Raw genomic sequence first — 26,923 nt, forward strand, 5'->3', positions numbered from 1 at the left:
GTGTTTGGAGTGTGTGGGAGTTGAGCGCGCGTTTGTGAGAGCGATTGTGAAACCTTCGTTTCTATTTTTTTCCTTTATTTTCTTTTCTTTTTCTTTTTCCTTCTTTTTTTCTTTTTTTCTCTTTCTTCCCCCTCGCCTATACGTCTTTTTGTTTCGTTATTAATTAACTTGCGCGGTTTTCGGACGCCGGTATGGCGTCTGTTTCCGTGCAAGGAATGCCAACTCTGTCACTCCGTAATGGGTGCAAGTGTGTACCAGAACCCGGAGTGACGGTGGAAGAGTTGCTGTTGATTATAGGAGAGCAGGTTGGTTTCGAGAACATTATTTCGGCCTCACGGATGAACAAAGCTGTCGTTATGTTTTTAAAATCAGACTCCTTGGTCAATCAGTTGACTGTGAGCGGAATGTGGGTGAAAGAAAAGTTTGTTTCGATAACCCCGCTGTCTGCTCCAGCAACGAAAATTATAATCTCGAACGTCCCACCTTTTATACCTAATGAGATCTTAACGAAAGAACTGCAGAGGTTTGGAAAGATTGCAAGCCCCGTCAGAATGATCCCCCTTGGATGTAGAAATAACGCGCTAAAACATGTTCTTTCTTTTAGGCGCCAGGTTTTAATGTTTTTGAGCTCACAGGATCGTAGTCTAGAAGTCTCTTTCCGCGTCAATCATATGAATAATTCGTATATGGTTTACGCCAGCACTGAGAGCTTAAAGTGTTTTGAATGTGGTGAGTTGGGCCATAAACGCTTCGCTTGTCCACGTAAAGATGATCAGCGCGCGTCCACATCTGATGTGATCAGTGATGATGTAAACAATACCGGGATTACTGATCAGCAAACGAGTGAAAGTGATGAACAGAGGAATGCGGAGCAGAGTGAAGGAGCCACAGAGCAGGACAAGATGGAGGAGGTGAGTGAGATTAATGTCAATGCTAAGAGTGTGGAGCAACCTGGATGCAGTTATGTTTCTGGTAAATCTAGAAATGTATTGGATAATACTGATAAGAGAGAGGATCAGAGTAGTGTGGAAGATGTGTGTGAAGTGGATAGTGTAGCACAGGCTGAGGACAATATGGCAGATGAGATGGATGGTTTTTCTCAGTGTACTGATGATGGAGATGATGAGCAGTGGTCAGAGGCCTTAGGAGGAACTGATAAAGATCTGTATACTGTTGAGCAAATTAATGCATTTCTTGATAAAACAAAAGGCAAAGCTGGTGTTGATGTAACTAACTTCTTCCCTGACATTGAGAAGTTTATTGCTTCGGTTATATGGGCTAGGAAAACGAGCAACTATGATGATCTTTCGCAACAGAAGCGGTTTCGTCTTAAGAAGCACATTACTGCTCTCAGACGAGGCAAAGGGACAGGGAAAGCGAGGGGGAAAACTAAATAATCTAAATGGTTTATATCTTTTCTTTCTGGTTTTCTTTCTTTCTTTTCCCCTTGTCCATGGAGATTTTGAGGGTGGGATCAATTAATATAAATGGATTGAGGGACAGGAGAAAGAAAGGGTTATTATCAGAAATTTTTCGATTGAAAGATTTGAGTGTTGTCTTTTTGCAAGAAACACATAGCAGTCAAGCTAATGAAATTGATTGGGGCTTGTGGTGGGAAGGAGATAGAATTCTTAGTCATGGAACTAATGTAAGTGCTGGAGTAGCTGTGCTGTTTTCCCCTGCTCTCAAAACAAAAATAAATATTTTATCTAAAGATGAAGTGGTACCAGGGAGACTTTTGACTGTAAGAGCTGAAATTATGAATCTAAATTTCTTGTTTGTAAACATTTATGGCCCTAATATAGGAGCAGACAGAGTACAGCTTTTTACTAAACTAGAGAAGATTTTAAAACAAAAGCAGGATGGTGATCTCATTGTGTTAGGGGGAGATTGGAATTGCACGCTAGACTTTGTGCGAGACAGGAATGGGGAAGAACCTCATTCACAGTCAGCTTTTTGTTTGGCTAAAATAATTAAAAATCTAAAATACTCAGATGTATGGAGAGAGCGCAATTTATTAACACGCCAGTATACGTGGATGAAAGTTACCAATGGCAGTGTTTCTGGAGCACGTTTAGACCGTTTTTATATTTCACATAACATGAGAAATAAGATTGTTAACACAAATATCTTCCCTACGGCTATTTCTGACCATAATCTTATCACTTTTGAGTGTATCCTGACTGAAAGGAAGCATACTAGCTATTACTGGCATTTTAATGTTAAATTCTTGGAAGATAAACATTTTTGTGAGAATTTTTATTTTTTTTGGGAAAACTGGAAGAATGAAAAATGTCTTTATGAAAATGTTATTCAGTGGTGGGAAGTTGGCAAAGCGCACATTAGAGATTTTTGTCAACAGTATGCATCTCATACCTCTTTGATTTTTAAGAAGACACTAGTAATGTTGGAAAAAGAGATTATAGACATTGAAAAGAGTATGCATGATAATAATGATGATGGAGATCTACAAGCTCTGTGGACTGAAAGGAAAAATCAGTTAAGCTCTTTCTTGAATGAAAAAGTTAAAGGAGCTCTTGTAAGAAGTCGGTTCTTAACAACAAGAGACATGGATGGACCTTCTTCTTTTTTCTTTAACTTGGAGCGAAAAGCAGGCCAAGAAAAATTGATGTATGTTTTAAAGGACAATAATGGACACAACACCTCAGATCCAGAAGTGATGCGCAAACTTGCGGTGGATTTTTATTCTAATTTATATGCTGCTGAAAATTCAGATGAACTGTGCAGAAATCAACTTCTACAAGATCTTCCTGTCCTGACATTAGAACATAAGGATATTTTAGAGACTGAACTTACATTTGCAGAGGTTACTGCTGCTGTTATGGGACTTTCCTCAGGACGAACCCCTGGACTTGATGGGTTACCTGCTGAATTTTATAAGTTTTTTTGGAATATCATTGGTGATGATTATTTTGAGGTGATCCAAAAATGTATTAATGATGGAATTCTTCCTTTGAGTTCTCAGAGGGCAGTTTTAACGTTACTCCCAAAAAAAGGTGACCTAACTCTTTTAAAGAACTGGAGACCTATAGCAATTCTAGGCTCTGATTACAAATTTTTTTCAAAATGTCTGGCCAGCAGGGTAAACGGTATTCTATATACAATTATACATAGAGATCAATCTTATTGTGTAAAAAAAAGATCTATGATAGACAATTTGCATCTGGTACGTGATACTTTTGTTTTTGCTTCTCATAATAATGCTAATTTGGGTTTTTTGTCATTGGACCAGGAAAAGGCCTTTGACAGAGTTGATCACACTTTTCTTTTTGATACCTTAAAAGCTTTTGGTTTTGGGGAGAAGTTTATTTCCAAAATAAGACTGCTGTATGCTGGAGCACAATGCATGATTAAAATAGCTGGTGGCCTCAGTACTCCTGTAAAAGTTAACAGAGGCATTAGGCAGGGCTGTCCTATATCAGGTCAACTTTACAGTATAGTCATTGAGCCTTTACTATGTAAATTAAGAGAACATCTAACAGGTCTACAAGTCAATTCACTGGAGTTTAAGAGTCGTATCCAACTCTCCGCTTATGCAGATGACGTCACAGTTTTAATTAAAAATCATAGTGATGTTCAATGTTTAAAAATGGCTTTGGAATGTTATGGGAAAGCTTCCTCAGCCAAAATTAATTGGCAAAAAAGTGAAGCTGTGTGGTGTGGTCAGGACTCGAGTAGTCCATCACTTCCTGGTGGTTTGCTGTGGGGGAAAGCAGGGTTCAAATATTTAGGAGTCTTTTTAGGGACAGACGAATATAGGAATAAAAATTGGGAGGGCCTAGTGGAGAAAGTGTGTGCTCGGTTGTCTCACTGGAAATGGTTGCTGCCCCAGCTGTCCTATAGGGGGAGAATCCTGGTCTGTAACAACCTGGTTGCATCATCTCTGTGGCATAAAATGATGATCCTAGAGCCTCCAGAAGACCTGGTTAGAAGGATTCAACGGTGCCTGGTGGACTTCTTCTGGTCAGGACAGCACTGGCTGAAGGCACCAGTGCTTTATCTGCCACTACAGGAAGGAGGACAAGGGCTGGTGGACATTGGAGCAAGAGTCAGAGCTTTTAGACTCCAGACGGCTCAGAGACTGTTGTATGGGGAGGATGTAAGCTGGGCTGGAATAGCCTGCACCCTCCTGAAGAGAGCGGGCAACATGGGATTTGACCGTCACTTATTTCTTATGGACATTGAGAGACTAGACCTGAGCGGATTGACATCGTTTTATAGATCAATGTTAAAAACATGGACATTTTTCTGTTTCTCTCGGCAGCCAAATGGTGTGAATGGACTATGGCTGAGAGAAGAACCACTGATTTTTAATCCTGTACTTGATTTGGATGGTTTTAAATCTGTTTCCCTCATTAAAGCGTTGCGGAATGCAAGTTTTACTAAAATTGGACACTTTGTTTCTGAAGAGGGATGGATTTCTGCTGAGAACCTGGCTTTAAAAATGGGCTTAAGGTCAGTTCGTGTGGCAGAGAGACTGTTGACTCAAATTTATGAGTTTTTACCAAAAGACTATAGAGACTCTTTAGAGACACCTGTTGGAGAAGAGGAGATTTCTGTCTTTCCAGAGTTGCTTTTTTCACCTGATATCAGAACATGGCAAGAAATGGAGGATGGTTTGCTTTCCTTTAAGACATCTCAACTTGGACTTTTTAGCAACGCTGGAAAGAAAACTATTTATGGACTGTGTGTAAAGGTGACACATCTTCTGCAGTTGCAGAGTGTGAGAGAGACTAAATGGCATGAGATCTTTGGGCCAGGCGCTTCCCCTAAAGGCTGCTGGAGGACCCTGTACAAATCCCCCATTGAGAAAAGAACTGGGGACCTGCAATGGAGGATTGTGCATGGTATAATAGCCACAAACAGACACAGAGCACACCTTGACCCACAGGTTGGGGAGGGTTGTCCTTTTTGTGGAGTACTAGAAACAGTCTTCCATTTATTTTTTAATTGTGTGAGATTACAACATCTATTTATTAAAATGGAAGAGTGGTGTCAAACCCTGGGGGAAGTTTTTACGCCTGAAATGTTTATTTATGGGCCTAAGTATAGTAAAAATAAAAGGGAGAGCCATGTTTTATTAAATTATCTATTTGGGCAAGCAAAGATGGCCATATGGTTGACAAGGAAAAGTAAATTGAGCGACAAGGGTTCAACTGATGTCTTTTTAGTATTAAAGGGATTAATAAAATCCCGTATCAATATTGAGTACAGTTATTATAAATTGATAAATGATCTGGAGAGTTTCAGATATAGATGGGAAGTTAAGCAGTGTATTTGTGAAGTTGACTCTGATGAATGTTTACAAATTTATATTTGAGTAATGTCGTCTTGGGGAAAAAAAACTAATAATTGTGATTTTTCATTTTTTTCTATTTGTTCTTTTTTATTTTTTAATATTTTTTTTTGCTTTGTAATGTTCACCTAATTTTTTAATTTTTGTATTAAAGAGACCCTTAAAAGTCAAAAAGTCTCTCTCTCTCTCTCTCTCTCTCTCTCTCTCTCTCTCTCTCTCTCTCTCTCTCTCTCTCTCTCTCTCTCTCTCTCTCTCTCTCTCTCTCTCTCTCTCTCTCTCTCTCTCTCTCTCTCTCAAAATCATTGCAAATAGAATCTTGCTAAAATATAGAAAGAACAAAAGTACATTACAGCAAATGTTTTGGTCAAATGAAAAGCTTTAGTGGCAAAATAACTGGAGAAACTGACAGGCCTAACATATAAATAAGACATGTTTAGTTGTGCTTCACTGAAATAAAAGCATCTAATCACACTATGTTTCCAGATGAGAAATATATCCATCAAAACTAGTGATCAGAGACCTGAATGAAAAACTACATCTTACAGACTTACACAGTAAGAATTGACAGAATCTTTTTCTGGAAACAATGCAGATTTAAAAAGTAGTAAACATGATTCAAATTTGTCAATAAATAAAAAATATACTTACCAATTAAATGCCATAAGCACACAAAGAATGAAAGTAGTGTATGAGGCATTTCAGTTGATCAGATCTATAGGCTTGTTGTTTAAAAAAAAAAAAAAACACGCCTGAAATCTGAAATAAACAATGAATGTATGAAATTAAAACTAGACGGATCTCCTAGAAACTTCTTTATTTAGGTTAACGGGAGGCGGAGAGTCGTTGTAGTCTCTCTCTCTCTCTCTCTCTCTCTCTCTCTCTCTCTCTCTCTCTCTCTCTCTGTGTGTGTGTGTGTGTGTTTGTGACGAGTCAGTTTGTGAGATTTATCCAGTTCAAACCAGTCAGGCCTGGGCTGGACAGGAAGGACTGCCCGATGGCCCGGGGTCAGCGAGAAGCGAGAACGATTGTGGCTGTTCTGCAAACTCAGTTTGGTGTTTCGAGACTTTCGGTTTCATTCAAGGATGACCACTATCAACGCTACAATCATATATATATATATACTCACCATTAACAGTAACATTGAATCTCTTGATAAACTCCTTATTCCTAATAATGGTACTTAGTTGATAAAGTCCAGAGTCTGTGGTTCTGATGTCACTGATGGTCAGAGATCCAGTCTGATCCAGTTTCAGTCTGTCTCTGAATCTCTCATCATTATCATATCTAGTAATGTTCATGATCACTTTAGCGATGCGACCGTTTCCAAACCTCCACTCGATCTGTTCATCTCTCTGTATGTCTGTAAGATCAGGGTTTAGAGTGACAGAATCTCCCTCCATCACTGACACTGACTTCACTGCATCGTTATCAGCAAACACTCCTGGAGAACAAAGTCAAGTCCAGATTCAGCATTATTTGTGGCAGCTTGCATTTTTGTCTTATTTTTACTTTTTTTTTTTTATCATTAAAGAATTTATAACATTTAAAAAAAATATATGGTATATGATCAGTGTCACTGTTTGCATGCTGAGCTTGTTTACATGCACGTTCTTTGGCCGATTATGCCAATTATGTCATGTAAATGGGAATGATTCCGTTTTGACGTCACTACCGGGAAATAAACTGATTTATTAATAAAGTCTTGAAAACATGGTTTAGATGAGGGACCAGAACTACAATTTTAGTAATTCACAGCAAAACAACAACAAAATGCAGCAAAGTCAGAAAAAAAGTTCTGGTGAAATCCTGGTTGGACTAACTAACTCTCTCCCCGCCAATGATGGAGATTTCCGGCTTTCCGTGTTTTTCCTGTTATCTAGACTAGGGCAGGGGGCACTATGACATCTTCTGAAAGAGAACTGGATCTCATGATCAAAACACAGGTGAAAAAGAAACAGAAACAAAATGATATCTTATGTAAGCAGATGCATAAAATAATGCAATCATCAATATTAAACAGCAGAGAAAACAAAACTGTCTAATGTTACTGAATGAAAAGTCGACCGAGGACGAGCTCTAGGACTGTGAAGCATTAAGGGTGTTGATGGACTCGATCTACTCCATCTGTGTTTTGATCATCGTTCTGAATCCGATCCAGACTTAGTTTTTGACAAAAACACGATTTCTCAGATTTTATGTAACTTACCCATATTCAAGTGTTGATAAAAAAGGAATGCATGATGCTAGAATACTTTTTGTTTGTTTGCTTAAAAACAGAGGGTCTGTTCGTTCTTTTGATATATTGCATATTCCGATATCAATACAACAAAATATTCTGGGGGCCAAGAAACTTTTGTGAAAATGATCAAAAATGCTTTAAAAAAAAAAAAAAAAGAAAAACGCTGGCGAGAAAAGTGTTAAGGATTATGCCAATGATTAAGTACTGTTTACATTTTGGATATGAAGAGGACTGAATAAATTACACTGTAATTATGCTCACCATTAACAGTAACATTGAATCTCTTGATAAACTCCTTATTCCTAATAATGGTACTTAGTTGATAAAGTCCAGAGTCTGTGGTTCTGATGTCACTGATGGTCAGAGATCCAGTCTGATCCAGTTTCAGTCTGTCTCTGAATCTCTCATCATTATCATATGTAGTAATGTTCATGATCACTTTAGCGATGCGAATGTTTCCAAACCTCCACACGATCTGTTCATCTCTCTGTATGTCTGTAAGATCAGGGTTTAGAGTGACAGAATCTCCCTCCATCACTGACACTGACTTCACTGCATCTCTGTCACCAAACACTCCTGGAGAACCAAGAGGAACAGAAGAGGAACAGTTCATCAGACACAGATGAAGGCTCTTGGTGTCATTTTAAATTTAAAAGTTTTAGTTTTTTTTTTAACCAAATTGCTCTAAACATTCTCTCTCTCTCTCTCTCTCTCTCTCTCTCTCTCTCTCTCTCTCTCTCTCTTTCTCTCAAAATCATTGCAAATAGAATCTTGCTAAAATATAGAAAGAAAAAAAGTACATTACAGCAAATGTTTTGGTCAAATGAAAAGCTTTAGTGGCAAAATAACTGGAGAAACTGACAGGCCTAACATATAAATAAGACATGTTTAGTTGTGCTTCACTGAAATAAAAGCATCTAATCACACTATGTTTCCAGATGAGAAATATATCCATCAAAACTAGTGATCAGAGACCTGAATGAAAAACTACATCTTACATAGTAAGAATTGACAGAATATTTTTCTGGAAACAATGCAGATTTAAAAAGTAGTAAACATGATTCAAATTTGTCAATAAATAAAAAATATACTTACCAATTAAATGACATATGCACACAAAGAATGAAAGTAGTGTATGAGGCATTTCAGTTGATCAGATCTATAGGCTTGTTGTTTAAAAAAAAAAAAAAACGCCTGAAATCTGCAACCCTGTATCACATGAAATACGTTCTGAGGAAACTATTTTGCAAATCGCAATTACGTTACATGCCAACATATAAGCAGTGCTATTACGTTGGTCCTTAACCTAATATAAGCAGTGCTATTACGTTGGTCCTTAACCTAATATAAGCAGTGCTATTACGTTGGTCCTTACTATAGCCAATCTATTGCAGTGCTATATTACGTTTGTCCTGAACATAATAAATCCAAAGCAGGTTTCGTAGCATCTAATGCTGTTCATTTTGTTTTAATTATTTACTCCCTTTTTTCTCATTGGGCTACAAAATATTATCTATGCCAGGGCGAGTCAAATGGCGGCACCCAGATAATTTTTATCTGGCCCTTAAACTTGTTTTTGATGATTAAAACCCCTCGCAATCTGATATCAAAGTCCCCGCAAATGTTTAGCGCGTTCAGTGGTGATTTTAACAACGCACGCGATCATTCAGCGGTGAGTTTAACAACCGAGTCTCACGGCAGTTCGTGATATGGTCACGTAATTTAATCTATTGATTCGTGCCACGGACACGTTTATTTCGTTATTTATTTTTTATTTTTTTAAACTAATGTATTTTCAATGGGAAGCGTCTTTCGTGATAACAGCATGATTCTTTGCAGCAGAGAAGCTGTTTAATCAACATTTATTCACGAGATCTTATGTATTTTTATGTATTTTTTTAATGTTATTATTTCGATCTTATTGCCGGGGAAGCTGGATTGCTTTGCTGTTTATTGATATTTTTAAAATTATATTTTATCAGTAGGAAATCGCGCTGAAGAAGTCTCGTTCCGAACACATCGCGATATTTGGCATCAGTTCACGTGTGTCAGATGTTGGTAAGTAAATAAATACCTAAATACGCTGTCCTATAATGTGTGATATCATGTCTTTTCTGTTTGTCGATATTAATCTGCCATTATATCTGCCATCTCCACGGAGACTTTGCGTTTCATTGCTTTCTAATTCAAAACAGGGTGATTAACACTGCCTGTCACGTGACGTGCTATAGGCCTAGATATTCATATCAGATTAAAAATAGTACAATTATTTCCAAAGTTGTATTTGTAGTAGAAGCACAGTAAAAACAACACTTACCATGCTTTTACCACAGTAACATTAGTTTTACTGTGATAAGTGTAGTAAAAAGACAGTAATCACAAAACTTACCATGCTTTTACAGTACCACACTATTTGTAGTTTTAATGTGGTACTTATTGTAAATGCACAGTAACCACAACACTTACCATGCTTTTACCACAGTAACCATAGTTTTACTGTGATTGGTTTAGTAAAGGACAGTAATCACAAAACTTACCATGCTTTTACCTCAGTATTGATTGATAGTTTTAAAGTGATATTTGTTGTAAATGCATATTAACCACAACACTTGCCATGTTTGTAAGGCTTTATAATGTAACATCCAATATTTGTAAGGTATATCAGTACTTTTTCCTTTAAATAATCCTATATATTATACATAATGATATTTTCTTTTCTCTTTTTTCAGCTGAAAAGACCAAAAGGGCCTTTCGGACTCAGTCAGCCCATTATTGTTGGAGGAGAAGTAAACGGAGGAGACGGACAGCTTCAAAGGCAAATATTCGCAATGGTATGTGTGTGTTGGGTTTTAACCCTAAATCAAACATTTTATCAAGCATTTGTTGTTTCTTAAAACTTTTCTCACAAAACCCATAGCCCAATCAGTACAAACAGAGACTGAAAGTCTTGATATTTCACAAGATTTAACAAGTTGTCAAATTCTTATGATACTCGTACATATTTGTATACTCGTACACAATCCTGCAGCTTTTACTCCTAGTGCTGTCATTGGCTACTGCCTCAATTCCTGTACATATTTATCGCGATATTTGTAAATCAGTTGCGCCCCTTCTTGGAAAGTTGTCGGATGTCACACACACTGTCAGAAAGTTTATATTAATTGTAAATTGGACCCTGTCTGTTTATGTTCCAGTAATACATGATGTCTCTCCACACCTCATAACCTACCTCTGTTTGCAAGAGTGGAAAAGCTTATCTGACTTGTCACATGACATTAGATACTCGATTATTTTGTCATAATCAGATCAGTTACACTGCTGATAACTGTCCCGTTTGCATGTAAATCATTTTCATGATTATTGCTTGCTATTAAAGACATACTTTTATTCATAGAAATGCCCACATATCAGTGAACTTAACATTTAATTATGCAACACTCTTTACAGAAAACATATCCCACAGTTATGGATAAACTCACAACATCATCATCAAGTCCTGTGCTGGGCACATTGGGCAACAAGTGTCCTCCAACGTATTCGATCCGTGGCCAAGTTCTTCACATCTTCCCATGGGACACTGACATTCTTCAGGTCTTCGTGAAACATGTCTCCATGTCTTCCTTGGACTTCCCTGTCTCCTGCATCCTCCTGGTGGTGTCCACTTCATCGCTGTTGTTTGGGCATGCGTAGGATGTGTCCAGCGAGGTGCACCCTTTGCTCTGTCTCAGTTTCTGAAAGTCTTCATGTGGAGTCCCACTCCTCCTCAGGATCTCTTTGATATATGCAGAACCAATATTGAAAATAGTGATTTATCTTTTTCCATATTGTTAAAGCGTTTTGTTTTCTCTTTTCAGCTTCATAAACTGTACTTGATTTCTGCCTAATGCCTTTATAAAAAAAGTGTCAGTGCTCATCAGGTGTTTTGCTAAAGGACATATTCATTGCATAGTTACAATAAAAGTGACCAATAATCACAAGGATATAGAATGAAAGTTGAGAATGTAAAATGTTGTGCTTATGTTTTTACCTATTTGTTCTTTAAAGCGAAGAAACAAATGTATGTTCACATAACAAACTTGAACCTCATCTCTTGGTTTGTAAATATATAACTTCATCGTAGCAATTTTTTAACGTTAATGTATGTGTCACTATAATAGATTGCTCCTGTATCTGGATATTTAATTAACTGATTTTTATACTGTTGTGCTGTAGTTTTGGCGCTACATTTGTCTTTAAACAGTTTGACATTAAATATTGGAATAAGCTTTCAAAATGGTGTCCATTCATTGTGCTTTTGTTACATTTATTTGAATATAATTGATATACCTTTAATATACTATACATACACTGTAAATGTTAGAAGCACTTTAGTACATGTAATTATTTTTAATTAAAATACTGCAAAACTACCCTGCTGTAGGCCATTGCTTAGAAAAAAAGTTTCTCTTTCAAATGTATTTATGCATCAGTCTATGCAAATTTGTGTCATTGATCATGTGAACTCGTTTTTGGATGGTAACCACACAAAGGAGTCTTTTGTTTTTAAATATGAGTTTTATAATTTAATTAGAAGGAATGCATGTTTAACAGCCTAAATACAATTTATTTAAGGTATCTATCCCTGCAGCCGGAACCAGAAGAGATCTGTCATCGTTTACCATAAATGGGCATGTAAGTGTGACGCATCTGTTCAGCTGGGTTTGTATTGGCGGTGACCTTCTCGCAGAGCTCGCTGTGATTGGACAATCGTTTAACCCATATAAAACGGCGCTTCATGTTACAAAGTATGTTTTGGTGTTATTATTACGTTAGTTATACATTAAGCTAACTATAAAGTGTCTCTATGTTGTGAGAAATTACTCCTTTACCGAGATCCTAACCCTAACCCTAAGCATGTCTGCACATTTCAATGAACTACACAGCCCATGCTTCCTGTTCCACTGATAGAATGACAGAGATATGTGGGCAATGTAGTTTAAAACGTTTAGTAATAAAACAATAAATGTTAAATAAATAATATATTTAATGGACAACTGGATATCTAATTTTGTTCATTGTGCAAACCTTTATGACATATATGAGGGACAGGCTGAAATTTGATATTTTACTGTGAGCACTTTAAAAATAACCTTTATGCCAGCTTTCCATATATGTCTGAAAACTGTGGCCAACATTATTTATTAAACATAGTATAAGCAGTTGTCCAGCCAATTTTCTCTTTGATACACTAACCAGACTTTGAGTTACAGCCATTTGAAATGTGCATTTGTTTGCTCTTCTGGGGGCCATTGCTGGGCCCCTGGGGGTGGAAGGACAGTATAATCTACACAGATCTACACATACTATTACTATTACACAAGGATAATGCACCATTCAATAAAACAACAAAAAAACAGTGCCAACATTTCCTTTTCACCCCCTCTTGCTGCTTATATTCCTGACATCAGTGATATATAGAGTATACTATATAGAGTATACTAGAATGATCAACATGGATCATCATCAATTAAGCTTTAAGTATTTATAGCAAGATAGCCCACTGCAGCCTCTTGTTATTCACATAGCTTCCTTTTATTTCACTGCAAACTGGCATACATGCAAGTATGTGCAACTTTTGTTGCATTGTTGTCCCAAATATCATTAACCAGATCTAAATTTTTATGTTCCAAGTAAAAAAATCATGGTAATTAATTATATTTAGTTATTTATAAGTTATTAATTATATGTAGTTATTTTTAAAGAAATAAGAAATGAAAATGTATTTATATTTACTGTACCAAACACAACTTTCAAAACAAAATAGTCACCATACTTATTAAACAACACTTTATTGGAGAACAAAGCATACAGTTGATAAAGTAGCATAAAGACAAATGAGATTCAAGATAAATAAAAATGTGTCTTCAAAAATACATTAACATCATTTGAATCCATTCACAGCTGCTGAAGCCACAAAACGAGTGCCAGATAATCATATTCAGTCACCTACAGAAAACAGATTTGATATTGTGTTGGGAAATAATGATTCATTAGAAGAACACAATAGAGACATACAGGGAAGAGCAAGAAACCAGTTTAGCTGTGATAAACTGGTTTCTTGTTCTTCCCTGTATGTCTCTATCGTGTTCTTCTTCCTCGTCTAAACAGTTTGTTCAGTTGAAGAACAGAAGATGTGATCACTGATGTGGTGTAGCTTTTTCTCAACCAGAAGAAGAAGTCTCAACATCCCATTGTCAGGCGTTCTCCAGTCCTGGTCTGAAAGTAAAACAAAAAAACAGAAACCAAGTTGTTTAATGGACAGTCGGGTCAGCTTATGTTCTGCATGATTTAAAGCAGTGATGGTTTACTGCCTATTGTCTAGAAGTAAACTTGAAGACTTTGGTTAAAATTTTCAGATGTGCTTGATTAGGGTTGGAGGTTAACTCTTAACTAACCTCAAAAAGTAGAATGCAAAGGGCCAGAGTTGCCTGTTCCTTACATACATTTATAAAGCAGCAGTCAGTACATTATATAATATACACATTGAAGTATATATATATATATATATATATATATATATATATATATATATTGCAGCACATAATATAAGCTAAGTACTGAACAAAAACAGTTTTAACCATATCAACAGCAACACATTTTAAAAGATTTTTTAGAAAGGCATGGTCTCTTTTGAGCCTTTGCCAGGGATGCTTGATTTCTTTCCAGACAACATACTCTTCTGTCAATTGTTTCAAGAGCTTCACTTGGTCAAAAACCAAGTGATAACCTGTACAATGTAAAATTGTCAACATCAAATTATGTACTACATATTACAGCATTGTTTCAATACAAGACATACCAATGGACTCGCGCATCTTTCTGTCGTCTTTGGGCACCAGATGTTCCTTCCTCACCCGAAACAAAGGACTTATTCGATTAGCTTGCGTTGATATAAGGACTGGTCTTCCTTCTCGGCTGTAAAACAAGAAAGTCTCGACTTACTCTATTGTTCTTGAAACACAAATTAAGACAGTTATAAATAAGTTAATTTACCATATGATTCAGGAGAGAACATTTGATGAGTAAATACTGATATATTAAGAAACTTCACCTGGGAAGGGCTGATCACGGCAAGATTCGCTGCGACTCACTAGTAGCTCTTGTGAGGGTTGAGTTTGATATTGGTAAAGCTTTAAAAAAAAAGGACTAAGTAATCCTGCAAAACAGAAAGGAAGGTAATTTTAATACATTACTTGCAAATAGTCAGTTTATAACTGTAGGATATGTTTTCTTTAAAGAGTGTTGCATAATTAAATGTTAAAAGCATTTTTATGTATTAAGTTCACTGATATGTGGGCATTTCTATGAATAAAAGTATGTCTTTAATAGCAAGCAATAATCATGAAAATGATTTACATGCAAACGGGACAGTTATCAGCAGTGTAACTGATCTGATTATGACAAAATAATCGAGTATCTAATGTCATGTGACAAGTCAGATAAGCTTTTCCACTCTTGCAAACAGAGGTAGGTTATGAGGTGTGGAGAGACATCATGTATTACTGGAACATAAACAGACAGGGTCCAATTTACAATTAATATAAACTTTCTGACAGTGTGTGTGACATCCGACAACTTTCCAAGAAGGGGCGCAACTGATTTACAAATATCGCGATAAATATGTACAGGAATTGAGGCAGTAGCCAATGACAGCACTAAGAGTAAAAGCTGCAGGATTGTGTACGAGTATACAAATATGTACGAGTATCATAAGAATTTGACAACTTGTTAAATCTTGTGAAATATCAAGACTTTCAGTCTCTGTTTGTACTGATTGGGCTATGGGTTTTGTGAGAAAAGTTTTAAGAAACAACAAATGCTTGATAAAATGTTTGATTTAGGGTTAAAACCAACACACACATACCATTGCGAATATTTGCCTTTGAAGCTGTCCGTCTCCTCCGTTTACTTCTCCTCCAACAATAATGGGCTGACTGAGTCCGAAAGGCCCTTTTGGTCTTTTCAGCTGAAAAAAGAGAAAAGAAAATATCATTATGTATAATATATAGGATTATTTAAAGGAAAAAGTACTGATATACCTTACAAATATTGGATGTTACATTATAAAGCCTTACAAACATGGCAAGTGTTGTGGTTAATATGCATTTACAACAAATATCACTTTAAAACTATCAATCAATACTGAGGTAAAAGCATGGTAAGTTTTGTGATTACTGTCCTTTACTAAACCAATCACAGTAAAACTATGGTTACTGTGGTAAAAGCATGGTAAGTGTTGTGGTTACTGTGCATTTACAATAAGTACCACATTAAAACTACAAATAGTGTGGTACTGTAAAAGCATGGTAAGTTTTGTGATTACTGTCTTTTTACTACACTTATCACAGTAAAACTAATGTTACTGTGGTAAAAGCATGGTAAGTGTTGTTTTTACCGTGCTTCTACTACAAATACAACTTTGGAAATAATTGTACTATTTTTAATCTGATATGAATATCTAGGCCTATAGCACGTCACGTGACAGGCAGTGTTAATCACCCTGTTTTGAATTAGAAAGCAATGAAACGCAAAGTCTCCGTGGAGATGGCAGATATAATGGCAGATTAATATCGACAAACAGAAAAGACATGATATCACACATTATAGGACAGCGTATTTAGGTATTTATTTACTTACCAACATCTGACACACGTGAACTGATGCCAAATATCGCGATGTGTTCGGAACGAGACTTCTTCAGCGCGATTTCCTACTGATAAAATATAATTTTAAAAATATCAATAAACAGCAAAGCAATCCAGCTTCCCCGGCAATAAGATCGAAATAATAACATTAAAAAAATACATAAAAATACATAAGATCTCGTGAATAAATGTTGATTAAACAGCTTCTCTGCTGCAAAGAATCATGCTGTTATCACGAAAGACGCTTCCCATTGAAAATACATTAGTTTAAAAAAATAAAAAATAAATAACGAAATAAACGTGTCCGTGGCACGAATCAATAGATTAAATTACGTGACCATATCACGAACTGCCGTGAGACTCGGTTGTTAAACTCACCGCTGAATGATCGCGTGCGTTGTTAAAATCACCACTGAACGCGCTAAACATTTGCGGGGACTTTGATATCAGATTGCGAGGGGTTTTAATCATCAAAAACAAGTTTAAGGGCCAGATAAAAATTATCTGGGTGCCGCCATTTGACTCGCCCTGGCATAGATAATATTTTGTAGCCCAATGAGAAAAAAGGGAGTAAATAATTAAAACAAAATGAACAGCTGCATTAGATGCTACGAAACCTGCTTTGGATTTATTATGTTCAGGACAAACGTAATATAGCACTGCAATAGATTGGCTATAGTAAGGACCAACGTAATAGCACTGCTTATATTAGGTTAAGGACCAACGTAATAGCACTGCTTATATTAGGTTAAGGACCAACGTAATAGCACTGCTTATATGTTGGCATGTAACGTAATTGCGATTTGCAAAATAGTTTCCTCAGAACGTATTTCATGTGATACAGGGTTGGAAATCTGAAACAAACAATGAATGTATGAAATTAAAACTAGACGGATCTCCTAGAAACTTCTTTATTTAGGTTAACGGGAGGCGGAGAGTCGTTGTAGGCTCTCTCTCTCTCTCTCTCTCTCTCTCTCTCTCTCTCTCTCTCTCTCTCTCTCTCTCTCTCTCTCTCTCTCTCTCTCTCTCTCTCTCTCTTTCTCTCTCTGTGTGTGTTTGTGTTTGTGACGAGTCAGTTTGTGAGATTTATCCAGTTCAAACCAGTCAGGCCTGGGCTGGACAGGAAGGGACTGCCCGATGGCCCGGGGTCAGCGAGAAGCGAGAACGATTGTGGCTGTTCTGCAAACTCAGTTTTGGTGTTTCGAGACTTTTCGGTTTCATTTGATAGGGAGAAGGATGACCACTATCAACGCTACAATCATATATATATATATATTATATATATATATATATATATATATATATATATATATATATATTCTGTCCCCAGATGAAAATGATTGTAGCGTTGATAGTGGTCATCCTTCTCCCTATCAAAATCAGTAAGTCCACTCCACATGATGCGCGACTGCGTAAAAGACAGTAAAAGTACAGTGTAATTCTCTACTCACCATTAACAGTAACTTTGAATCTCTTGATAAACTCCTTATCTCCAATAATGGTTCTTGGTTGATAAAGTCCAGAGTCTGTGGTTCTGATGTCACTGATGGTCAGAGATCCAGTCTGATCCAGTTTCAGTCTGTCTCTGAATCTCTCATCATTATCATATCTAGTAATGTTCATGATCACTCTAGCGATGCGAATGTTTCCAAACCTCCACTCGATCTGTTCATCTCTCTGTATGTCTGTAAGATCAGGGTTTAGAGTGACAGAATCTCCCTCCATCACTGACACTGACTTCACTGCATCTCTGTCACCAAACACTCCTGGAGATAACCAAGAGGAACAGTTCATGACACAGATGAAGGCTCTTGGTGTCATTTTAAATTTAAAAGTTTTAGTTTTTTTTTTAACCAAATTGCTCTAAACATTCTCTCTCTCTCTCTCTCTCTCTCTCTCTCTCTCTCTCTCTCTCTCTCTCTCTCTCTCTCTCTCTCTCTCTCTCTCTCTCTCTCTCTCTCTCTCTCTCTTTCTCTCAAAATCATTGCAAATAGAATCTTGCTAAAATATAGAAAGAAAAAAAGTACATTACAGCAAATGTTTTGGTCAAATGAAAAGCTTTAGTGGCAAAATAACTGGAGAAACTGACAGGCCTAACATATAAATAAGACATGTTTAGTTGTGCTTCACTGAAATAAAAGCATCTAATCACACTATGTTTCCAGATGAGAAATATATCCATCAAAACTAGTGATCAGAGACCTGAATGAAAAACTACATCTTACATAGTAAGAATTGACAGAATATTTTTCTGGAAACAATGCAGATTTAAAAAGTAGTAAACATGATTCAAATTTGTCAATAAATAAAAAATATACTTACCAATTAAATGACATATGCACACAAAGAATGAAAGTAGTGTATGAGGCATTTCAGTTGATCAGATCTATAGGCTTGTTGTTTAAAAAAAAAAAAAAACGCCTGAAATCTGAAACAAACAATGAATGTATGAAATTAAAACTAGACGGATCTCCTAGAAACTTCTTTATTTAGGTTAACGGGAGGCGGAGAGTCGTTGTAGGCTCTCTCTCTCTCTCTCTCTCTCTCTCTCTCTCTCTCTCTCTCTCTCTCTCTCTCTCTCTCTCTCTCTCTCTCTCTCTTTCTCTCTCTCTCTTTCTCTCTCTGTGTGTGTTTGTGTTTGTGACGAGTCAGTTTGTGAGATTTATCCAGTTCAAACCAGTCAGGCCTGGGCTGGACAGGAAGGACTGCCCGATGGCCCGGGGTCAGCGAGAAGCGAGAACGATTGTGGCTGTTCTGCAAACTCAGTTTGGTGTTTCGAGACTTTCGGTTTCATTTGATAGGGAGAAGGATGACCACTATCAACGCTACAATCATATATATATATATTATATATATATATATATATATATATATATATATATATATATTCTGTCCCCAGATGAAAATGATTGTAGCGTTGATAGTGGTCATCCTTCTCCCTATCAAAATCAGTAAGTCCACTCCACATGATGCGCGACTGCGTAAAAGACAGTAAAAGTACAGTGTAATTCTCTACTCACCATTAACAGTAACTTTGAATCTCTTGATAAACTCCTTATCTCTAATAATGGTGCTTAGTTGATAAAGTCCAGAGTCTGTGGTTCTGATGTCACTGATGGTCAGAGATCCAGTCTGATCCAGTTTCAGTCTGTCTCTGAATCTCTCATCATTATCATATCTAGTAATGTTCATGATCACTCTAGCGATGCGAATGTTTCCAAACCTCCACACGATCTCTTCATCTCTCTGTATGTCTGTAAGATCAGGGTTTAGAGTGACAGAATCTCCCTCCATCACTGACACTGACTTCACTGCATCGTTATCAGCAAACACTCCTGGAGAACAAAGTCAAGTCCAGATTCAGCATTATTTGTGGCAGCTTGCATTTTTGTCTTATTTTTTTAAATCATGAAATAATTTATAACATTTAAAAAGTATATGGTATATGATCAGTGTCACAGTTTGCATACTGAGCTCGTTTACATGCACGTTCTTTGGCCGATTATGCCAATTATGTAATGTAAATGCGAATGATTAAGTTTTGACATCACTACCAAAAAAAAAAAAAAAAAAGATTTATTAATAAAGTCTTGAAAACATGGTTTAGATGAGGGACCAGAACTACAATTTTAGTAATTCACAGAAAAACAACAACAAAATGCAGCAAAGTCAGAAAAAAAGTCCTGTTGAAATCCTGGTTGGACTAACTAACTCTCTCCCCGCCAATGATGGAGATTTCCGGCTTTCCGTGTTTTTCCTGTTATCTAGACTAGGGCAGGAGGCACTATGACATCTTCTGAAAGAGAACTGGATCTCATGATCAAAACACAGGGGAAAAAGAAACAGAACCAAAACGATATCTTATGTAAGCAGATGCATAAAATAATGCAATCATCAATATTAAACAGCAGATAAAACAAAACTGTCTAATGTTACTGAATGAAAAGTCGACCGAGGACGAGCTCTAGGACTGTGAAGCATTAAGGGTGTTGATGGACTCGATCTACTCCATCTGTGTTTTGATCATCGTTCTGAATCCAATCCAGACTTAGTTTTTGACAAAAACACGATTTCTCAGATTTTATGTAACTTACCCATATTCAAGTGTTGATAAAAAAGGAATGCATGATGCTAGAATACTTTTTGTTTGTTTGTTTGCTTAAAAACAGAGGGTCTGTGCGTTCTTTTGATATATTGCATATTCCGATATCAATACAACAAAATATTCTGGGGACCAAGAAACTTTTGTGAAAATGATAAAAATGCTTTAAAAAAATAAAATAAAAACGCTGGCGAGAAAAGTGTTAAGGATTATGCCAATGATTAAGTACTGTTTACATTTTGGATATGAAGAGGACTGAATAAATTACACTGTAATTATGCTCACCATTAACAGTAACATTGAATCTCTTGATAAACTCCTTATTCCTAATAATGGTACTTAGTTGATAAAGTCCAGAGTCTGTGGTTCTGATGTCACTGATGGTCAGAGATCCAGTCTGATCCAGTTTCAGTCTGTCTCTGAATCTCTCATCATTATAATATCTAATAATGTTCCTGATCACTTTAGCGATGCGAATGTTTCCAAACCTCCACTCGATCTGTTCATCTCTCTGTATGTCTGTAAGATCAGGGTTTAGAGTGACAGAATCTCCCTCCATCACTGACACTGACTTCACTGCATCTCTGTCACCAAACACTCCTGGAGAACCAAGAGGAACAGAAGAGGAACAGAAGAGGAACAGTTCATCAGACACAGATGAAGGCTCTTGGTCTCATTTTAAATTTAAAAGGTTTAGTTTTTTTTAACCAAATTGCTCTAAACATTCTAATTCTCTCTCTCTCTCTCTCTCTCTCTCTCTCTCTCTCTCTCTCTCTCTCTCTCTCTCTCTCTCTCTCTCAAAATCATTGCAAATAGAATCTTGCTAAAATATTGAAAGAAAAAAAGTACATTACAGCAAATGTTTTGGTCAAATGAAAAGCTTTAGTGGCAAAATAACTGGAGAAACTGACAGGCCTAACATATAAATAAGACATGTTTAGTTGTGCTTCACTGAAATAAAAGCATCTAATCACACTATGTTTCCAGATGAGAAATATATCCATCAAAACTAGTGATCAGAGACTTGAATGAAAAACTGCAACATTATAGTAAGAATTGACAGAATCTTTTTCTGGAAACAATGCAGATTTAGTAGGCTAAATATGATTCAAATTTGTCAATAAAAAAAAAAATCTACTTACCAATTAAATGCCATAGGCACACAAAGAATGAAAGTAGTGTATGAGGCATTTCAGTTGATCAGATCTATAGGCTTGTTGTTTAAAAAAAAACAAAAAAACACGCCTGAAATCTGAAATAAACAAGGAATGTATGACATTAAAACTAGACGGATCTCCTAGAAACTTCTTTATCTAGGTTAACGGGAGGCGGAGAGTCGTTGTAGTCTCTCTCTCTCTCTCTCTCTCTCTCTCTCTCTCTCTCTCTCTGTGTGTTTGCGCATGCGTGAGCGTCTGTTGAGCGAGTGGAGGGTGATTCGGAGCGTGGCTGAAGTTTTTTCTCAACTTTTACGGTCTGTTATGTTCTTTCTCTTCTGCTATATCTTGCTGAATTGGTTTCGTGTGGGTTTGTAGGGGGAGAGTGATAGGGGAGGTTTAGCCAGTTTTTAAACTGGCGGCCATGGATAGTTCGGGAGGAGCGGGTTTTGCCCAGCTCACCCGGCGGCATGGTATTAAAGTGCCGGTTGGAATTGAGAGCTCAGTGGAGGAGGTTAGTATAGCGATCGGGAAAATTGTTGGATATAACAGTATACGGTCTGCATCTAGGATGAACGGTGCTGTTGTCCTGTTTGTGGATAATATTGAAAAAGTGAATGAGGTTGTTGAGAAAGGAATAACGCTGAATGATAGTTTTGTGAAAGTTTTTCCTCTGGTTAATCCAGCGAAGAAAGTTATGCTTTCGAATGTGCCCCCTTTCATTAAGGACGAAACTTTAGAGAGGGAACTTTCAAGACATGGTCAGATTGTCTCAATCATAAGGAAGATTCCTTTAGGTTGTAAGTCTCCATTATTGAAACATGTTGTTTCTTTCAGGAGACAAGTATATATGGTGCTGAAGAGCGATATAGAGGATTTGAATATTGTTCTGAAGTTTAGGATTGACGGTTTTGACTACGTTATTTTTGCGACAACTGAAAGTTTGAAGTGCTTTGGTTGTGGTAAGGAAGGCCACTTAATGCGTTCATGCACCGAGAAAGAAACGCAGAAAAATAGCTCTGTGGGAGGAGATTCGGAGGAAAAGAATCAGGAGAGCAATAAAATAGAACAGGTGCTTGGCGAAAAAGGGAAAAATGTGGACGAGGTGAATGGAAATGTAGAGGAGAATATAAAGGAAACGCAGGGAAGTGATGAAGTAAATCTGATTGAGCTACAAGCAGATCTTTTTCGAGATGATGAGACAATTTTCAAAGTTCCAACAGTTAAGAGAAAAACAAATCAATGGGAAGTTGTGCCTAAATCTAAGAAAAAAATGCAGGATGGTGTTGCAACTGATGATGGAGTTAGTGGGGAGTCCTGTAGTGCAGATGAGGTTTCAGAATCAGACAGTGAAAGAGATAATGTCGATTCTCTTACAAATCTGGAAGACTTTAGTGGTTACAGTTTGGAGCGAATAAGACATTTTCTACAATCCACTAAGGGGAAGCGAAATGTTGAAGTCATTGACCATTTTTCTGATCAGACGATGTTTATTGAGTCAGCTAGAGTGGCGATGAGGCGAAGAGGGGAAAATTGTCTGTCAAATCCAGATGTGTATCGGCTGAAGAAAATTGTGCAAAGATTGAGTTCTCAAATAATGCAAAATGAGAGTGATCAAATGGTGGAGTAATATTAATGTGTATGTGTTGTGCCTTTTGTTTTGCTCTCTCCTAATGAGTAATTTCAAAATATCATCCATTAATTTAAATGGAGCGAGAGACGCTGTTAAGAGAGCACAACTATATGATGTTTTGAAGATTAAAGGTATAGATATTGCATTTGTACAGGAAACTCATAGCACACAAGAAAATGCTGGAGAATGGCAAAAAGAATGGGATGGTCAGATCTTTCTTAGTCATGACAGTGTTTTTAGTGCAGGAGTTGGAATTTTATTTTCCAAAAAATTCTTGCCAGATTCCTGTAATGTAGAAGAGATAGTGAAAGGAAGGTTATTAAAAGTTACAGCAAAATATGACAAGATTATTTTGGAATTGATTAATGTTTATGTTCCAGTCAATGCATCTGAAAGAATGATTTTTTTAAACACACTTGATAATACTATTCAGCAATGTGAAGAGCATTATTTGATACTTGGTGGAGATTTTAACTGTACTGCCAATGACATCGATAGAAATCACTTAGAGCCTCACAGTGCTTCAAGACGTAGATTGTTGCAATTTATTGAATCAAATGAACTTTGTGATGTCTGGAGGAATTTGCATGATGATATACACTGTAAAAAAAATAATCGTAAAAAAACGGTCAAATGACTGGCAGCTACGGCTGCCAAACAAAAACCGTAAAATTAAAGTAAAATATCTTAATTCCAATAAAGTGCAAAAACTATAATTTTACAGAATTTTTCATTAAAAGTTTTACAAAAAAACACTGTTATTTTACAGGTTTTTTCCTTGTTTGAATGAAGATATTTTACCTTAATTTTACGGTTTTTGTTTGGCAGCCGTAGCTGCCAGTCATTTGACCGTTTTTTTTACGATTATTTTTTTACAGTGTAAAACTTTTATTTTATTGATTTTTCCAAGATTATAATGACCAAACACCTTTAATAAAGTTATGGCACTAAAAGTTCTACTGAGAAACACTGTTATTTTACAGGTATTTCCTAAATTATTACAATCAAACACCTTCAATAACGTTATGGCACTAAAAGTTCTACTGAGAAACACTGTTATTTAACAGATCTTTCCTAAATTATTACAATCAAACACCTTTAATAAAGTGACGGCACTAAAAGTTCTACTGAGAAACACTGTTATTTAACAGATCTTTCCTAAATTATAACGATCGCAACACATTCAATAAATTGTCAAGACGTGCTCAAGAATGTAAGAAAACAGTTTTATTTTAGAAGACAAAATAAGTCTGTAAAAAAACTATAAAACTGATTAAAATCATCTCAAACTTTAATTTGCAGCACTTGTGTTTACATATAATTGAATAGTATTTAAACAATGTAAACTTGTAATCTAAATAAAATAAAATTATTCAGACCCCTGGGGTCACATAGTTCTGATATTAAATATTATATGCTCTTTACATTCAGAATCCTTATTCCTTACTATACAAGTTTATTAATAAGTTAAATCAAAACATACAACAAAAGTGTACCAGAAGTGACAGATACAGCAAATGAACAGCAATCCAGCAAACGGCCAGTAATCAGCTTGGTGCATCTGGGAAGAAAAAAAAAGGACACACTATGATTCTCTCAAAATGATTTCAATTATTTTTGTTTCCTTTAAACAAGCTTAATACATTTTTATTTAAATTGTCTGTTTGTCTTCTGATTTGTCTGGTATCTAAAACTTATGTCCGATTGAAAAATGTGCATCACCAAAAGAAGGAACATGTAGATTCACAACAATGGACATTCTTTTCCAGAGGTATCACTGTAAGGTAAACGCCTAAAATGCCAATTTGTATTATAAAATAAAACCAACAATATTTGTATTAACTGGAGGTGTTTTCAGCCTGCTGTGATATGGGTAATGAGGGTCTTTCTCTCATCCTCCAGGGAATTAAATATATTATATGTGTTAAAAAAAAAAAAAAGGTATATTCTCATTGTGTGAGATTATTAAAGTACTTGAGATAGTTCACCCAAAAAATGAAAATTCTGTCATCATTTACTCACCATCATGTCTTTTCAAACCATGCATTAAAATGAGATATTTTTGAAGAATGTTGGCAACCAAAAAATGCATAAAGGTTTGGAACAACATGAGGGTGAGTAAATTATTTGAGAGAATTTTCTTGTTTGATGTCACTGACTCTGTAAAGAAAGACTACACGCCTGTGCACATTCGCATTCACACACGCATACCTATAGACTAAACACATAATGCATGCCTTTACCGTTTTCACAGATTCACATTTCAGTAGTTTAGACCGAGATGATTTTAGTTGGAAACTGAGTCGTGTAAACGGCCCCTTACTAAGCATAATATTAAAAACCCCAGGGCATATGGATGCTTACTTTTGATTGGAATTTGCCCACTGTCATGCAGATTTTAGCTCAAACCCTAATTAAACTGACCTGAACCAGCTAATCAAGATCCTCAGGATAACCAGAAACAGTTTGGAGCTACACTCTGCAGGACACTGGCCCTCCACTTACACAGGCACCAACAGAGAAACAATCCACTGCAGTATATAAAACAAAAAAAGTTATCTCTTTTTTTCTCCCTCGTGCCATCCCAGATGTATATCTGACTTTCTTTCCACAGAGATTTTTTGAAAAATTATCCATTATTGTAAGCCAATATAATGCAAGTGCATGCTCCAGAAACTACATGCAGCCTACAAACAGCTGCTGTGTTGTTCACACAGGAAGTTTTCTGCACTTATCATGTGAGCTTTACAATGCTCTTGGATTATTGTCAGGATGTGTGTTTGGACTTTTTCGACCTTCAGCATTTTGTTGTCTATTCACTTGCATTATTCGACACGCGAACACGAGACTTTTTCTAAAAGTCTAGTTTATTTTTTCTAAAATTTGTGTTCATCTGAAGAAAGAAAATCATATACCTTTTAATTTACGGTCCCTTATGCCGTCCGAAAGGTATACTGTATGATTTTCTTTCTTCAGATGAACACAAATTTTAGAAAAAATAAACTAGACTTTTAGAAAAAGTCTCGTGTTCGCGTGTCGAATAATGCAAGTGAATAGACAACAAAATGCTGAAGGTCGAAAAAGTCCAAACACACATCCTGACAATAATCCAAGAGCATTGTAAAGCTCACATGATAAGTGCAGAAAACTTCCTGTGTGAACAACACAGCAGCTGTTTGTAGGCTGCATGTAGTTTCTGGAGCATGCACTTGCATTATATTGGCTTACAATAATGGATAATTTTTCAAAAAATCTCTGTGGAAAGAAAGTCAGATATACATCTGGGATGGCACGAGGGAGAAAAAAAGAGATAACTTTTTTTGTTTTATATACTGCAGTGGATACTTACTACTGAATGATGGGCTTGTTTCTCTGTTGGTGCCTGTTCTGCTCCGTAAACATTGTTCCAATGCATGAACTAAAATATATATATAAAAAAAAAAGTTAAAAAGTGTGTTAATTATTACCTGTGTGTTAACAGACTATTGATCTGGGTGACATAGGACCATTTATTAATGTGTTCCTTAAGTGTTATATAAATCTGGGGAACCCTTACTAACATCAACCATAGTTTTGCTACCAAATGGTAATAATAAAGTATTGTAATCAATCCACCATAAAAACATGGTTTCTAAACTTTTACTATAATAAAAACCATGGTTAATTTAGCAAAGGACCCTGGGACATGTCCTAAAAAGAACAGCTCATCCAAGTCATACAGGTTTGAAAATACTTTCATTTTGAAAGGACATTTATGTTTGGGTCAGCTAGGCCTGTGAACTCAAGAAGATAGG

General features: G+C 36.3%; 1 protein-coding gene and 2 long non-coding RNA genes across 4 annotated transcripts in view; 1 reads left to right on the forward strand and 2 right to left on the reverse strand.

Moving 5' to 3' along the window:
- Nucleotides 1–23,277, reverse strand: part of LOC309475590 (uncharacterized protein) — a 335,445-nt gene extending 312,168 nt beyond the window's left edge. Inside the window, exons 1-6 of the mRNA XM_082138408.1 lie at nucleotides 21,485–23,277; nucleotides 20,628–20,942; nucleotides 19,261–19,575; nucleotides 17,692–18,006; nucleotides 7,818–8,132; nucleotides 6,444–6,758 (exon numbers count right to left, since the gene is read on the reverse strand). Coding sequence (XP_081994534.1) covers nucleotides 6,444–6,758; nucleotides 7,818–8,132; nucleotides 17,692–18,006; nucleotides 19,261–19,575; nucleotides 20,628–20,942; nucleotides 21,485–21,533 — 1,624 coding nt within the window. The 5' untranslated portion in view covers nucleotides 21,534–23,277. The remainder of the gene's footprint in view (nucleotides 1–6,443; nucleotides 6,759–7,817; nucleotides 8,133–17,691; nucleotides 18,007–19,260; nucleotides 19,576–20,627; nucleotides 20,943–21,484) is intronic.
- Nucleotides 9,313–11,945, forward strand: LOC309474981. Its single transcript, XR_014197451.1, has 3 exons — nucleotides 9,313–9,614; nucleotides 10,286–10,387; nucleotides 11,004–11,945. It is a non-coding gene; the product is annotated as an uncharacterized lncRNA (long non-coding RNA).
- On the reverse strand, nucleotides 13,381–16,641 carry LOC309475697. 2 transcript variants are annotated; one of them, XR_014197783.1, is made up of 6 exons: nucleotides 16,541–16,641; nucleotides 16,233–16,308; nucleotides 15,460–15,561; nucleotides 14,647–14,751; nucleotides 14,395–14,510; nucleotides 13,381–13,811 (listed from the first exon to the last, which is right to left on the reverse strand). It is a non-coding gene; the product is annotated as an uncharacterized lncRNA (long non-coding RNA). The 2 variants fall into 2 exon arrangements; XR_014197784.1 differs by lacking the exon at nucleotides 16,541–16,641 and having other exon boundaries at nucleotides 16,233–16,534.
- Nucleotides 23,278–26,923: the final 3,646 nt, after the last annotated feature.

This window comes from Leuciscus leuciscus, assembly GCF_965113295.1.
Source record: "Leuciscus leuciscus genome assembly, chromosome: 15".
In the NCBI taxonomy this organism is placed as follows: domain Eukaryota; kingdom Metazoa; phylum Chordata; class Actinopteri; order Cypriniformes; family Leuciscidae; genus Leuciscus; species Leuciscus leuciscus.